Source organism: Oncorhynchus mykiss, chromosome 2 (assembly GCF_013265735.2).
Source record: "Oncorhynchus mykiss isolate Arlee chromosome 2, USDA_OmykA_1.1, whole genome shotgun sequence".
Taxonomy (NCBI): domain Eukaryota; kingdom Metazoa; phylum Chordata; class Actinopteri; order Salmoniformes; family Salmonidae; genus Oncorhynchus; species Oncorhynchus mykiss.
Genome location: NC_048566.1, coordinates 638214 through 654053, shown reverse-complemented (window position 1 = coordinate 654053; position 15840 = coordinate 638214). Strand labels below are relative to the sequence as shown.

At 42.2% G+C, this 15840-nt stretch overlaps 1 protein-coding gene across 1 annotated transcript in view; it reads right to left on the bottom strand.

The window, feature by feature from the left end:
• LOC110512917 (CUB and sushi domain-containing protein 3) overlaps window positions 1-15840 on the bottom strand; it is a 523013-nt gene that overhangs the window by 18141 nt on the left and 489032 nt on the right. Inside the window, exon 62 of the mRNA XM_036934833.1 lies at window positions 2020-2193. Coding sequence (XP_036790728.1) covers window positions 2020-2193 — 174 coding nt within the window. The remainder of the gene's footprint in view (window positions 1-2019; window positions 2194-15840) is intronic.

Sequence of the window (15840 nt, the reverse complement as noted above, 5' to 3'; positions counted from 1 at the left end):
GGGACCAAATGATCAATAAGGTATTTTCTAAGTGGAACAGCATCTACGTTCTTTATTTTGATGTTTGAACAAGGGGATTGTAAATATACACTACCGTTCAAAAGTTTGGGGTCACTTAGAAATGTTACCTATAGACTGTAGCTGTTACAGTATGTTGTTACCTATAGACTGTAGTTGTTACAGTATGATGTTGTTACCTATAGACTGTAGTTGTTACAGTATGATGTTGTTACCTATAGACTGTAGCTGTTACAGTATGTTGTTACCTATAGACTGTAGTTGTTACAGTATGATGTTGTTACCTATAGACTGTAGTTGTTACAGTATGATGTTGTTACCTATAGACTGTAGTTGTTACAGTATGATGTTGTTACCTATAGACTGTAGCTGTTACAGTATGTTGTTACCTATAGACTGTAGCTGTGACAGTATGTTGTTACCTATAGACTGTAGCTGTTACAGTATGATGTTACCTATAGACTGTAGCTGTTACAGTATGATGTTACCTATAGACTGTAGCTGTTACAGTATGATGTTACCTATAGACTGTAGCTGTTACAGTATGTTGTTACCTATAGACTGTAGTTGTTACAGTATGATGTTGTTACCTATAGACTGTAGTTGTTACAGTATGATGTTGTTACCTATAGACTGTAGTTGTTACAGTATGATGTTGTTACCTATAGACTGTAGCTGTTACAGTATGATGTTGTTACCTGTAGACTGTAGTTGTTACAGTATGATGTTGTTACCTATAGACTGTAGCTGTTACAGTATGTTGTTACCTATAGACTATAGCTGTTACAGTATGTTGTTACCTATAGACTGTAGCTGTTACAGTATGTTGTTACCTATAGACTGTAGTTGTTACAGTATGTTGTTACCTATAGACTATAGCTGTTACAGTATGTTGTTACCTATAGACTGTAGCTGTTACAGTATGATGTTACCTATAGACTGTAGCTGTTACAGTATGATGTTACCTATAGACTGTAGCTGTTACAGTATGTTGTTACCTATAGACTGTAGTTGTTACAGTATGATGTTGTTACCTATAGACTGTAGTTGTTACAGTATGATGTTGTTACCTATAGACTGTAGTTGTTACAGTATGATGTTGTTACCTATAGACTGTAGCTGTTACAGTATGTTGTTACCTATAGACTGTAGCTGTGACAGTATGTTGTTACCTATAGACTGTAGCTGTGACAGTATGTTGTTACCTATAGACTGTAGCTGTGACAGTATGTTGTTACCTATAGACTGTAGCTGTTACAGTATGTTGTTACCTATAGACTGTAGCTGTTACAGTATGTTGTTACCTATAGACTGTAGTTGTGACAGTATGTTGTTACCTATAGACTGTAGTTGTTACAGTATGATGTTGTTACCTATAGACTGTAGTTGTTACAGTATGTTGTTACCTATAGACTGTAGCTGTTACAGTATGATGTTGTTACCTATAGACTGTAGTTGTTACAGTATGTTGTTACCTATAGACTGTAGCTGTTACAGTATGATGTTGTTACCTGTAGACTGTAGTTGTTACAGTATGATGTTGTTACCTATAGACTGTAGCTGTTACAGTATGATGTTGTTACCTATAGACTGTAACTGTTACAGTATGATGTTGTTACCTATAGACTGTAGCTGTTACAGTATGATGTTGTTACCTATAGACTGTAGTTGTTACAGTATGATGTTGTTACCTATAGACTGTAGCTGTTACAGTATGTTGTTACCTATAGACTGTAGCTGTTACAGTATGTTGTTACCTATAGACTATAGCTGTTACAGTATGTTGTTACCTATAGACTGTAGTTGTTACATTATGATGTTGTTACCTATAGACTGTAGCTGTTACAGTATGTTGTTACCTATAGACTGTAGCTGTTACAGTATGATGTTGTTACCTATAGACTGTAGTTGTTACAGTATGTTGTTACCTATAGACTATAGCTGTTACAGTATGTTGTTACCTATAGACTGTAGCCGTTACAGTATGATGTTGTTACCTACCTATGCATCGTGGCTGAGAGCCGCTCCAGGTGCTGTCGTCCTGACAGATGCGTGTAGTTGACCCCACCAGGACATAGGGGGCGCTACAGCTGAAGGTAACCTCTGACTTGTAGATTAAACTTCGTCCTTCTCTTTTCCCCTTGGCTGGGGTACCAGGGTCTCCACAGAACTTGGCTGGAATGGAGAGGCCCAAAACATTAGCTTTTAGTTCACTGAATTCATCCTGACTCATAAATGAAACATATTCCTCACTCATGTATGTTTTATCCATGTTTATAGTGCATGGGCAGATCATAAGGCATATTATAGGGCTGGGAGTGGAGAGACCCAAAACCCTGGCTTTAATTCAGTAGGTTATTCTTAATTTATTCCAGGTCTGTCAAACTCATTCCATGTGAGGGGCCCAATGGCTGCTGGTTTTGTTATTTCCTTTTAATTGGTTCCCAATGAAGACCTACACAACCAGGTGAGGGGAGTTCCTAACTAATCAATGAAGTTACAGAGACAACCAGGTGAGGGGAGTTCCTAACTAATCAATGAAGGCCTAGACAACCAGGTGAGGGGAGTTTCTAACTAATCAATGAAGACAACCAGGTGAGGGGAGTTCCTAACTAATCAATGAAGTTACCGAGACAACCAGGTGAGGGGAGTTCTTAACTAATCAAAGAAGACCTAGACAACAAGGCGAGGAGAGTTTCTAACTAATCAATGAAGACAACCAGGTGAGGAGAGTTCCTAACTAGCCAATGAAGACAACCTGGTGAGGGGAGTTCCTAACTAGCCAATGAAGACCTAGACAACCAGGTGAGGGGAGTTCCTAACTAGCCAATGAAGACCTAGACAACCAGGTGAGGGGAGTTCCTAACTAGCCAATGAAGACCTAGACAATCAGGTGAGGGGAGTTCCTAACTAGCCAATGAAGACCTAGACAACAAGGTGAGGAGAGTTCCTAGCTAGCCAATGAAGACCTAGACAACCAGGTGAGGAGAGTTCCTAACTAGCCAATGAAGACCTAGACAACCAGGTGAAGAGAGTTCCTAACTAGCCAATGAAGACCTAGACAACCAGGTGAGGAGAGTTCCTAACTATCCAATGAAGACCTAGACAACCAGGTGAGGAGAGTTCCTAACTAGCCAATGAAGACCTAGACAACCAGGTGAGGAGAGTTCCTAACTAGCCAATGAAGACAACAATGTGAGGAGAGTTCCTAACTAGCCAATGAAAACCTAGACAACCAGGTGAGGGGAGTCCCTAACTAGCCAATGAAGACCTAGACAACAAGGTGGGGGGAGTTCCTAACTAGCCAATGAAGACCTAGACAACCAGGTGAGGGGAGTTCCTAATTAGCCAATGTAGACCTTGACAACAAGGTGAGGAGAGTTCCTAACTAGCCAATGAAGACCTAGACAACAAGGTGAAGAGAGTTCAAGTACAAGGGAGGAGTGAAAACGCACAGACACATTCGTTCCTCCATGGAATGAGTTTGATTAATTATTAATTACCTGTGATTAATTATTCATTAGGGAAAGGGGGATACCTAGTCAGTTGCACATGTGTCTTCCATATTTAACCCTCAATCAGAGAAGGGTTCAAGCAGCAAAGCCGTGAGAAACTATTGGATTGGTTTGCCTTCATTATTATGAATCCCCGTTAACTGACACCTTAATGAGCCCTATTCTTCCTGGGGTTCTTCTGGGTCATCACAGTTTCAAACATACTGTACATGTAGGTAGAGTTATTAAAGTGACTATGCATAGATGATAACAGAGAGTAGCAGTGGTGTAAAAGGGGGGAGAGGTGGCAATGCAAATAGTCTGAGTAGCCATTTGATTAGATGTTTAGGAGTCTTATGGCTTGGGGGTAGAAGCTGTTTAGAAGCCTCTTGGACCTACACTTGGCGCTCCGGTACCACTTAACGTGTGGTAGCAGAGAGAACAGTCTATGACTAGGGTGGCTGGATACTTTGACCATTTTTAGCGCCTTCCTCTGACACCGCCTGGTATAGAGGTACCAGGCAGTGATACAACCAGTCAGGATGCTCTCGATGGTGCAGCTGTAGAACCTTTTGAGGATCTGAGGACCCATGCCAAATCTTTTCAGTCTCCTGAAGGGGAATAGGTTTTGTTGTACCCTCTTCACAACTGTCTTGGTGTGCTTGGACCATGTTAGTTTGTTGGTGATGTGGACACCAAGGAACTTGAAGCTCTCAACCTGCTCCACTACAGCGATCCTCCTTTTCTTGTAGTCCACAATCCTCTCCTTTGTCTTGATCTCTGACCTCCTCCCTATTGGCTGTCTCGTCGTTGTCGGTGATCAGGCCTACCACTGTTGTGTCATCGGCAAACTTAATGGTGTTCGAGTTTTGCCTGGCCGTGCAGTCATTAGTGAACAGGGAGTACAGGAGGGGACTGATCATGCAACCCTGAGGGGCCCCTGTGTTGAGGATCAGCGTGGCGGATGTGTTTTTACCTACTCTTACCACCTGGGGGCGGCCTGTCAGGAAGTCCAGGATCCAGTTGCAGAGGGAGGTGTTTAGTCCCAGGGTCCTTATCTTATTTGATGAGTGTTGAAGGCATTATGGTGTTGAATGCTGAGCTGTGTTCAATGAATAGCATTCTCACATAGGTGTTCCTTTTGTCCAGGTGGGAAAGATAGATATTGCATCATCTGTGGATCTGTTAGAGAGGTATGAGAATTGGAGTGGGTCTGGGGTTTCTGGGATAATGGTGTTGATGTGAGCCATGACCAGCCTTTTAAAGCACTTCATGACTACAGGTGTGAGTGCTACGGGTCAGTAGTCATTTAGGCAGGTTACATTAGTGTTCTTGGGCACAGGGATAATGGTGGTCTGCTTAAAACATGTTGGTATTACAGACTCGGACAGGGAGAGTTTAAAAATGTCAGTGAAGACACTTGCCAGTTGGTCAGCGCATGCTCGCAATACACGTCCTGGTAAACCGCCTGGCCCTGCGGCCTTGTGAATTTTAACCTGTTTAAAGGTCTTACTCACATCAGCTGCGGAGAGCGTGATCAAATAGTGATCCGGAACAGTTGATGCTCTCATGCATGTTTCAGTGTTATTTGCCTCGAAGCGAGCATAGAAGTAGTTCAGCTCGTCTGGTAGGCTCGTGTCACTGGGCAACTCTCGGCTGTGCTTCCCTTTGTAGTCTGTAATGGTTTGCACCCCCTGCCATCTTAGTCCTGTTTGATGGTTCGTCGGTGGGCATAGTGGGATTTCTTATAAGCTTCCGGGTTAGAGTCCCGCTCCTTGAAAGCGACAGCTCTAGCGTTTAGCTCATTGCGGATGTTGCCTGTAATCCATGGCTTCTGGTTGGGGTATGTACGTACGGACACTGTGGGGATGACATCAACAATGCACTTATTGATGAAGCCAGTGACAGATGTGGTATATTCCTCAATGCCATAGGAAGAATCCCGCAACATATTCCAGTCTGTGCTAGCAAAACAGTCCGGTAGCTTAGCATCTGCTTCATCTGACCACTTCCTTACTGACTGAGTCACTGGTGGTTCCTGCTTTATTTTTTGCTTGTAAGCAGGAATTAGGAGGCTAGAATTATGGTCAGATGGAGGGTGAGGGAGACTTTTGTACGTGTCTGTGTGTGGGGGGTAAAGGTGGTCTAGAGTTTTTTCCCCCTCTGGTTGCACATTTAACATGTTGATAGAAATTTGGGTAAAACAAATTTAAGTTTCCCTGCATTTAAAGCCCCCGGACACTAGGAGCATCGCCTTTGGATGAGCATTTTCCTGTTTGCTTATGGCGGAATACAGATCTTTGAGTGTGATCTTAGTGCCGGCATCGGTCTGTGGTGGTATGTAGACAGCTACGAAAAATACAGATGAAAACTCTCTAGGTAGATAGTGTGTTCTATTATTTGACACTGCTGGTCATTTATGAACATTTGAACATCTTGGCCATGTTCTGTTATTATCTCCACCCGGCACAGCCAGAAGAGGACTGACCACCCCTCATAGCCTGGTTCCTCTCTAGGTTTCTTCTTAGGTTCTGGCCTTTCTAGGGAGTTTTTCCTAGCTACTGTGCTTCTACACCTGCATTGCTTGCTGTTTGGGGTTTTAGGCTGGGTTTCTGTACAGCACTTTGTGACATCAGCTGATGCAAGAAGGGCTTTATAAATACATTTGATTGATTGATTCTACAGCTTATCATGAGATACTCTACCTCAGGCGAGCAAAACCTTAGACACTTCCTTAGATATCGTGCACCAGCTGTTGTTTACATATATGCATAGTCCACCACCCCTTGTCTTCCCAGATGCTGCTGTTCTATCCTGCCGATACAGCGTATAACCAGCCATCTGTATGTTGATATTGTCATCGTTCAGCCACAACTCCGTGAAGAAATAGATATTACCATTTTTAATGCCCTGTTTGTAGTTTAATCTTCCTACGTAGGTCCACGATTTTATGTTCTAATGATTGCACGTTAGCTAGAAGAACGGAAGGCAGGGCTGGTTTATTCGATCGCCTACGAATTCTCAGAAGACAGCCGGACCTCGGTCCTCTTTTTCTCCGTCATCACTTCACGCAAATGATGGGGATTTGGGCCTGTTCCTGGGAAAGCAGTATGTCCTTCACGCCGGGCTCGTCAAACTTGTTAAAGGGGAAAAAAATGATTCTGCCTGTTCGTGATGAGTGATCGCTGTTCTGATGTCCAGAAGTTATTTTTCCGGTCTTAAGAGACGGTAGCAGCAACATTATGTAAAAAATAAGTTTAAAAAATAAGTTACAACCAACGCAAAAAAACGAAGATAAAAACACAATCGGTTATCGGGCATGTAAAACGTTAGCCATCTTCTCTGTGCCGTCATAACTAAAACATAGTCCACATAACTAAAACATTATTCAGTCATGTTCATTTTTATAAATGTTTCATATTGGATGGGCCGATTATATGGTATATTAAATGGTGGGAGTGGAGAGACCCAAACATTGGATTTAGTTAACTTGTTTATGATTTATTATGTATTCTGGATGTGGATCCCCATGAAGTGAAGCCTTATCAACCCCCATTGTGTTCTTCTTTGTATTCTGGATGTGGATCCCCATGAAGTGAAGCCTTATCAACCCCCATTGTGTTCTTCTTTGTATTCTGGATGTGGATCCCCATGAAGTGAAGCCTTAGCAACCACCACTGTGCTCTTCTTTAATATTCTTGATGTGGATCCCCATTAAGTGAAGCCTTAGCAACCACCACTGTGCTCTTCTTTTATATTCTTGATGTGGATCCCCATTAAGTGAAGCCTTAGCAACCACCACTGTGCTCTTCTTTTATATTCTGGATGTGGATCCCCATGAAGTGAAGCCTTAGCAACCACCATTGTGTTCTTCTTTGTATTCTGGATGTGGATCCCCATTAGGTCTTAAGAGACGGTAGCAGCAACATTATGTACAAAATAAGTAATAAAAAAAAAGTTACAACCAACGCAAAAAAAACGAAGATAAAAACACAATCGGTTAGGAGCAGCCATCTTCTCTGTGCCGTCATAACTAAAACATAGTCCACATAACTAAAACATTATTCAGTCATGTTCATTTTTATAAATGTTTCATATTGGATGGGCCGATTATATGGTATATTAAATGGTGGGAGTGGAGAGACCCAAACATTGGATTTAGTTAACTTGTTTATGATTTATTATGTATTCTTGATGTGGATCCCCATGAAGTGAAGCCTTAGCAACCACCACTGTGTTCATCGTTGTATTCTGGATGTGGATCCCCATGAAGTGAAGCCTTAGCAACCCCCATTGTGTTCTTCTTTGTATTCTGGATGTGGATCCCCATTAAGTAAGCCTTAGCAACCACCACTGTGCTCTTCTTTTATATTCTGGATGTGGATCCCCATGAAGTGAAGCCTTAGCAACCACCACTGTGCTCTTCTTTGATATTCTGGATGTGGATCCCCATGAAGTGAAGCCTTAGCAACCACCACTGTGCTCTTCTTTTATATTCTGGATGTGGATCCCCATTAAGTGAAGCCTTAGCAACCACCACTGTGCTCTTCTTTTATATTCTTGATGTGGATCCCCATTAAGTGAAGCCTTAGCAACCACCACTGTGCTGTTGTTTGGCACATAACTAAAACATTCTGTTGTTTTTAATCAATCTTTTATCCATGGGTAGATCATATGGTATCATGTGGTATGTCACTTTAGTTTGGATTCTTTTCAAGTGATTCAATCAGGTATTTTATTTGATTGGGACACCAGCCACCAGTGAATAAATACAGTAAGAAGATTCTTTGAATAGAGACTCCAGTGTCCGCGGGGTGAAGAGGGTGGGAGAGCTACCCCGGGGTTACATCTTAATAATTACCCTCGTCAAAAATGTTTATTTCCTGACATGGCCTTGAGGGTTAACAACACAGCTGAAGCCCTCCGTGCCAGACAGGACGAAAACTCAGAGCTCTACCTCTCTGTATGCTTTCCAAATGGCACCCTACACCCTACATACTGTAGTGCACTACTGCTGACTAGAGCTCAGCAAAAGTAGTGCACTACGGCTGACTAGAGCTCAGTCAAAAGTAGTGCACTACGGCTGACTAGAGGTCAGTCAAAAGTAGTGCACTATGGCTGACTAGAGCCCAGTCAAAAGTAGTGCACTACGGCTGACTAGAGCCCAGTCAAAAGTAGTGCACTACGGCTGACTAGAGCTCAGCAAAAGTAGTGCACTACGGCTGACTAGAGCTCAGTCAAAAGTAGTGCACTACGGCTGACTAGAGGTCAGTCAAAAGTAGTGCACTATGGCTGACTAGAGCCCAGTCAAAAGTAGTGCACTACGGCTGACTAGAGCCCAGTCAAAAGTAGTGCACTACGGCTGACTAGAGCTCAGTCAAAAGTAGTGCACTACGGCTGACTAGAGGTCAGTCAAAAGTAGTGCACTATGGCTGACTAGAGCCCAGTCAAAAGTAATGCACTACGGCTGACTAGAGCCCAGTCAAAAGTAGTGCACTACGGCTGACTAGAGCCCAGTCAAAAGTAGTGCACTACGGCTGACTAGAGCCCAGTCAAAAGTAGTGCACTAATAAGGGAATAGGGTGCTATTTGCCACCCCTGTCAGTAGCACAGGGATGGAACGAAACCCCATTCTCCCTCTCCACCAGGCTGAAGCAGAGGAATCATCCATTCTCCCTCTCCACCAGAGTGAAGCAGAGGAATCATCCATTCTACCTCTCAACCAGAGTGAAGCAGAGGAATCATCCATTCTCCCTCTCCACCAGGCTGAAGCAGAGGAATCAGACATTCTCCCTCTCCACCAGCGGAAGCAGAGGAATCATCCATTCTCCCTCTCCACCAGCTGAAGCAGAAGAATCAGCCATTCTCCCTCTCTACCAGGCTGAAGCAGAGGAATCATCCATCCTCCCTCTCCACCAGGCTGAAGCAGAGGAATCAGCCATTCTCCCTATCCACCAGAGTGAAGCAGAGGAATCAGACATTCTCCATCTCTACCAGCTGAAGCAGAGGAATCATCCATTCTCCCTCTCCACCAGCTGAAGCAGAAGAATCATCCATTCTCTCTCTCCACCAGGCTGAAGCAGAGGAATCATCCTTTCTCCCTCTCCACCAGGCTGAAGCAGAGGAATCATCCATTCTCCCTCTCCACCAGCTGAAGCAGAGGAATCATCCATTCTCCCTCTCCACCAGCTGAAGCAGAGGAATCATCCATTCTCCCTCTCCACCAGCTGAAGCAGAGGAATCATCCATTCTCCCTCTCCACCAGCTGAAGCAGAGGAATCATCCATTCTCCCTCTCCACCAGGCTGAAGCAGAGGAATCATCCATTCTCCCTCTCCACCAGAGTGAAGCAGAAGAATCATCCATTCTCCCTCTCTACCAGCTGAAGCAGAGGAATCATCCATTCTCCCTCTCCACCAGCTGAAGCAGAGGAATCATCCATTCTCCCTCTCCACCAGAGTGAAGCAGAAGAATCATCCATTCTCCCTCTCTACCAGCTGAAGCAGAGGAATCATCCATTCTCCCTCTCCACCAGCTGAAGCAGAAGAATCATCCATTCTCCCTCTCCACCAGCTGATCGCCATCAGCAGGGTTCTAGTTAGCTTTAGGCTTTAGCTACTTAATGATAGATTATAAGAAAGCAGAGAGAGAGAGAGAGAGAGAGAGAGAGAGAGAGAGACCAGAGTCAGCTGGTTCGGCGTCCCAAACGGCAGTCTATTCCCCTATATAATGCACTACTTTTGACCAGAGCTCATAGGGATCTGATTAAAAGTATGATCAGAAGTAAGCCACCATATAGGGAATAGTGTGGCATTTGGGACGCACTCAGAATCACTGTTCTCAGTCACGCAGTCAGAGTCACTGTGTCAAGTCACGCAGTCAGCCATGGGAATCAGGCAGCACTACGGGGATAAAGTCAACAATGTGGCCTCCGGCTGCCGCTTGCAGCTCCTCAGGACTTGACATCTGCCTCATGTTGCAGGTCTGGACGAAGAGATACGTTTAGTGCTCTCCATATCTCATTCTCTGTCTGTCTCTCTCTCTCTCTCTCTCTCTCTCTCTCTCTCTCTCTCTCTCTCTCTCTCTCTTTCTCTCTGCTACGTACACACAGCCAAAACACACCGGCTCCAAAAGCCATTACCACACAATAGCCCGGAGATGGCTTCCTCTCAGTACGCAATACTAACCGAGAATATAAAATGAAAAACAGTCTGCCTGTAAATATCCTAAAACTACAGTCTATCACGTTATTCAATGTCTTCCTCAACACTGATATTTGTCTAAATGTTTCAGACATTATGAACTGTGATTTCATTCCCTCTTAGGTGTTAGTGACATGCCAACAGATAAAGATACTAAGGACTGAATACACTGCAAGAGTCCTGATGGAATTGTCACCTGTCAAACATTCCAACATTCCATTCTCAATATTCCGACAATGACCCTCAACATTCTATTCTCAATATTCCGACGATGACACTCAACATTCCATTCTCAATATTCCGACAATGACACTCAACATTCCATTCTCAATATTCCAACAATGACACTCAACATTCCATTCTCAATATTCCAACAATGACACTCAACATTCCATTCTCAATATTCCGACAATGACCCTCAACATTCCATTCTCAATATTCCAACAATGACACTCAACATTCCATTCTCAATATTCCAACAATGACACTCAACATTCCATTCTCAATATTCCGACAATGACCCTCAACATTCCATTCTCAATATTCCGACAATGACACTCAACATTCCATTCTCAATATTCCGACAATGACCCTCAACATTCCATTCTCAATATTCCGACAATGACACTCAACATTCCATTCTCAATATTCCGACGATGACACTCAACATTCCATTCTCAATATTCCGACGATGACACTCAACATTCCATTCTCAATATTCCGACGATGACCCTCAACATTCCATTCTCAATATTCCGACGATGACCCTCAACATTCCATTCTCAATATTCCGACAATGACCCTCAACATTCCATTCTCAATATTCCGACAATGACCCTCAACATTCCATTCTCAATATTCCGACAATGACCCTCAACATTCCATTCTCAATATTCCGACAATGACCCTCAACATTCCATTCTCAATATTCCGACAATGACCCTCAACATTCCATTCTCAATATTCCGACGATGACTCTCAACATTCCACTGGCGTTCTAGAATGTTAAGGACCAAAAAGGGTGACACAGCCATTTGTCACGGCTGTGAGCGGCAGCCCCAGTGATAACCTTCTGTTTTATGGAAATATAACGTAGATGGGATGGACGGCTGGGGGCCAGAACTAGCTGTGCATAACAAATAGGCCTGGTGTTAAACCCGCCTGTGGACTCAGGCTTTGGAGTCTCCTAACTTTTTCTCCTAGATGAATGTTCTATTCTTCCCAGTTATCAGTATACATGCAGAGAGATGCCAGACAGTTGCAGAATTGTTAGAATCCTAGGCCCGAGTCCCAAATGGGACCCTATTCCCTATAAAGTGCACTAGATTTGACCAGAGCCCTGTCAGTGCCATTTGAGACAACGCTACTCTCTATAACCCTGTTGGACAAGTGAACAGCAGAGATGTTGTTGTTGTTGTTGATGATGTTGAGTAGTAGAGAAGATGTACCTCTATCTTTAGCAATATTATAAGATCAGTGCAGATGGGAGAATGAGGGAGTGGTGTTATTACCCTATACTGTACTGCTGTGGTGTTAATCTAGTGGTATTACCCTATACTGTACTGTACTGCTGTGGTGTTAATCTAGTGGTATTACCCTGTACTGTACTGATGTGGTGTTACTCTCTATAACCCTGTTGGACAAGTGAACTGCAGAGATGTTGTTGTTGTTGTTGATGATGTTGAGTAGTAGAGAACATGTACCTCTATCTTTAGCAATATTATAAGATCAGTGCAGATGGGAGAATGAGGGATCTAGTGGTGTTATTACCCTATACTGTACAGCTGTGGTGTTAATCTAGTGGTATTACCCTGTACTGTACTGTACTGATGTGGTGTTAATCTAGTGGTATTACCCTGTACTGTACTACTGTGGTGTTAATCTAGTGGTATTACCCTGTACTGTACTGTACTGCTGTGGTGTTAATCTAGTGGTATTACCCCGTACTGTACTGTACAGCTGTGGTGTTAATCTAGTGGTATTACCCTATACTGTACTGTACTGATGTGGTGTTAATCTAGCGGTATTACCCTATACTGTACTGTACAGCTGTGGTGTTAATCTAGTGGTATTACCCTGTACTGTACTGCTGTGGTGTTAATCTAGTGGTATTACCCTGTACTGTACTGTACAGCTGTGGTGTTAATCTAGTGGTATTACCCTATACTGTACAGCTGTGGTGTTAATCTAGTGGTATTACCCTATACTGTACTGCTGTGGTGTTAATCTAGTGGTATTACCCTGTACTGTACTGTACAGCTGTGGTGTTAATCTAGTGGTATTACCCTATACTGTACTGTACTGCTGTGGTGTTAATCTAGTGGTATTACCCTGTACTGTACTGTACTGCTGTGGTGTTAATCTAGTGGTATTACCCTATACTGTACTGTACTGCTGTGGTGTTAATCTAGTGGTATTACCCTATACTGTACTGTACTGCTGTGGTGTTAATCTAGTGGTATTACCCTATACTGTACTGTACTGCTGTGGTGTTAATCTAGTGGTATTACCCTGTACTGTACTACTGTGGTGTTAATCTAATGGTATTACCCTGTACTGTACTGATGTGGTGTTAATCTATATTCAGCAGTGTAAAGACCCAGCTCTGTATTGGCTCTGTACTGTACTTGACGTAGTAGAACCAATCTACTGGGGATAATAGAGGAAGCATTTACTGCACACTATGCATACATTATCACTTTTCAGGATTTACATGGTCAGCACTTTGTCCCGTTGTTTAACGTCTCAAACCTCTCAGCTGTGCATTGTAGCAAGCCTCCCTATTATTCATCACAATATAGAAGACAACATGCTATTTTTATACAGTACAATATGCAATCTACCTCTTTGTACATCTCAGAAACCAGATGACATGGCAATCTATGTGTTGGTAGAGAGTTGAACATCTCAGAAACAATATACCATGGAAATCTATGTGTTTGTAGAGAGTTGAACATCTCAGAAACAATATGTCATGGCAATCTACGTGTTTGTAGAGAGTTGAACATCTCAGAAACAATATACCATGGAAATCTATGTGTTTGTAGAGAGTTGAACATCTCAGAAACAATATGACATGGAAATCTATGTGTTTGTAGAGAGTTGAACATCTCAGAAACAATATGACATGGCAGTTGCCACCGAACTATCACACCCACTCAACCAGGAGTACCAGCTCCTACCATCAGGCCGCCGATACAGAGTCCATCTTCACAAAACCGGCAGAGTCCAGAAATCATTAATTCCCACCAGAATAATTTACGATCTGAATTAGGAACTGTATCCATGTGTTGTCTGCTGTAGTTTGTGATTGGTCTGTATTTATGCACCTGTTGGCGATGCTGTTGTCTGCTGTAGTCTGTGATTGGTGTGTATTTATGTACCTGTTGGCGATGCTGTTGTCTGCTATAGTTTGTGATTGGTGTGTATTTATGTACCTGTTGGTGATGCTGTTGTCTGCTGTAGTCTGTGATTGGTGTGTATTTATGTACCTGTTGGCGATGATGTTGTCTGCTATAGTTTGTGATTGGTGTGTATTTATGTACCTGTTGGCGATGCTGTTGTCTGCTGTAGTTTGTGATTGGTCTGTATTTATGCACCTGTTGGCGATGCTGTTGTCTGCTATAGTTTGTGATTGGTGTGTATTTATGTACCTGTTGGTGATGCTGTTGTCTGCTGTAGTCTGTGATTGGTGTGTATTTATGTACCTGTTGGCGATGCTGTTGTCTGCTGTAGTCTGTGATTGGTGTGTATTTATGTACCTGTTGGTGATGCTGTTGTCTGCTGTAGTTTGTGATTGGTGTGTATTTATGCACCTGTTGGCGATGCTGTTGTTGGTTAAGATACAAGAAAGGGACACAAAACAAATTATTATTATTAATTATTATATTAAGTATTATTAATTATATATGAATTATTATTATTACTTATATATTAATTATTATTATTAATTATATATTAATTATTATTATCTACTTGGTGGAAACCTGTATCTCTATAAACCTCTTTGTACAGAGTTGGAAACCTGTTTTTTTAAACCTCTTTGTGCAGAGTTGGAAACCTGTTTTTTTAAACCTCTTTGTACAGAGTTGGAAACCTGTTTTTTTAAACCTCTTTGTACAGAGTTGGAAACCTGTTTCTTTAAACCTCTTTGTACAGAGTTGGAAACCTGTTTTTTTAAACCTCTTTGTACAGAGTTGGAAACCTGTTTTTTTAAACCTCTTTGTACAGAGTTGGAAACCTGTTTCTTTAAACCTCTTTGTGCAGAGTTGGAAACCTGTTTCTTTAAACCTCTTTGTACAGAGTTGGAAACCTGTTTTTTTTAAACCTCTTTGTGCAGAGTTGGAAACCTGTTTTTTTAAACCTCTTTGTACAGAGTTGGAAACCTGTTTCTTTAAACCTCTTTGTACAGAGTTGGAAACCTGTTTTTTTAAACCTCTTTGTACAGAGTTGGAAACCTGTTTTTTTAAACCTCTTTGTACAGAGTTGGAAACCTGTTTCTTTAAACCTCTTTGTACAGAGTTGGAAACCTGTTTTTTTAAACCTCTTTGTACAGAGTTGGAAACCTGTTTCTTTAAACCTCTTTGTGCAGAGTTGGAAACCTGTTTCTTTAAACCTCTTTGCGCAGAGTTGGAAACCTGTTTCTTTAAACCTCTTTGTACAGAGTTGGAAACCTGTTTCTTTAAACCTCTTTGTGCAGAGTTGGAAACCTGTTTCTTTAAACCTCTTTGTGCAGAGTTGGAAACCTGTTTTTTTAAACCTCTTTGTACAGAGTTGGAAACCTGTTTCTTTAAACCTCTTTGTACAGAGTTGGAAACCTGTTTTTTTAAACCTCTTTGTACAGAGTTGGAAACCTGTTTCTTTAAACCTCTTTGTGCAGAGTTGGAAACCTGTTTCTTTAAACCTCTTTGTGCAGAGTTGGAAACCTGTTTTTTTAAACCTCTTTGTGCAGAGTTGGAAACCTGTTTTTTTAAACCTCTTTGTACAGAGTTGGAAACCTGTTTTTTTAAACCTCTTTGTACAGAGTTGGAAACCTGTTTTTTTAAACCTCTTTGTACCGAGTTGGAAACCTGTTTTTTTTAAACCTCTTTGTGCAGAGTTGGAAACCTGTTTTTTTAAACCTCTTTG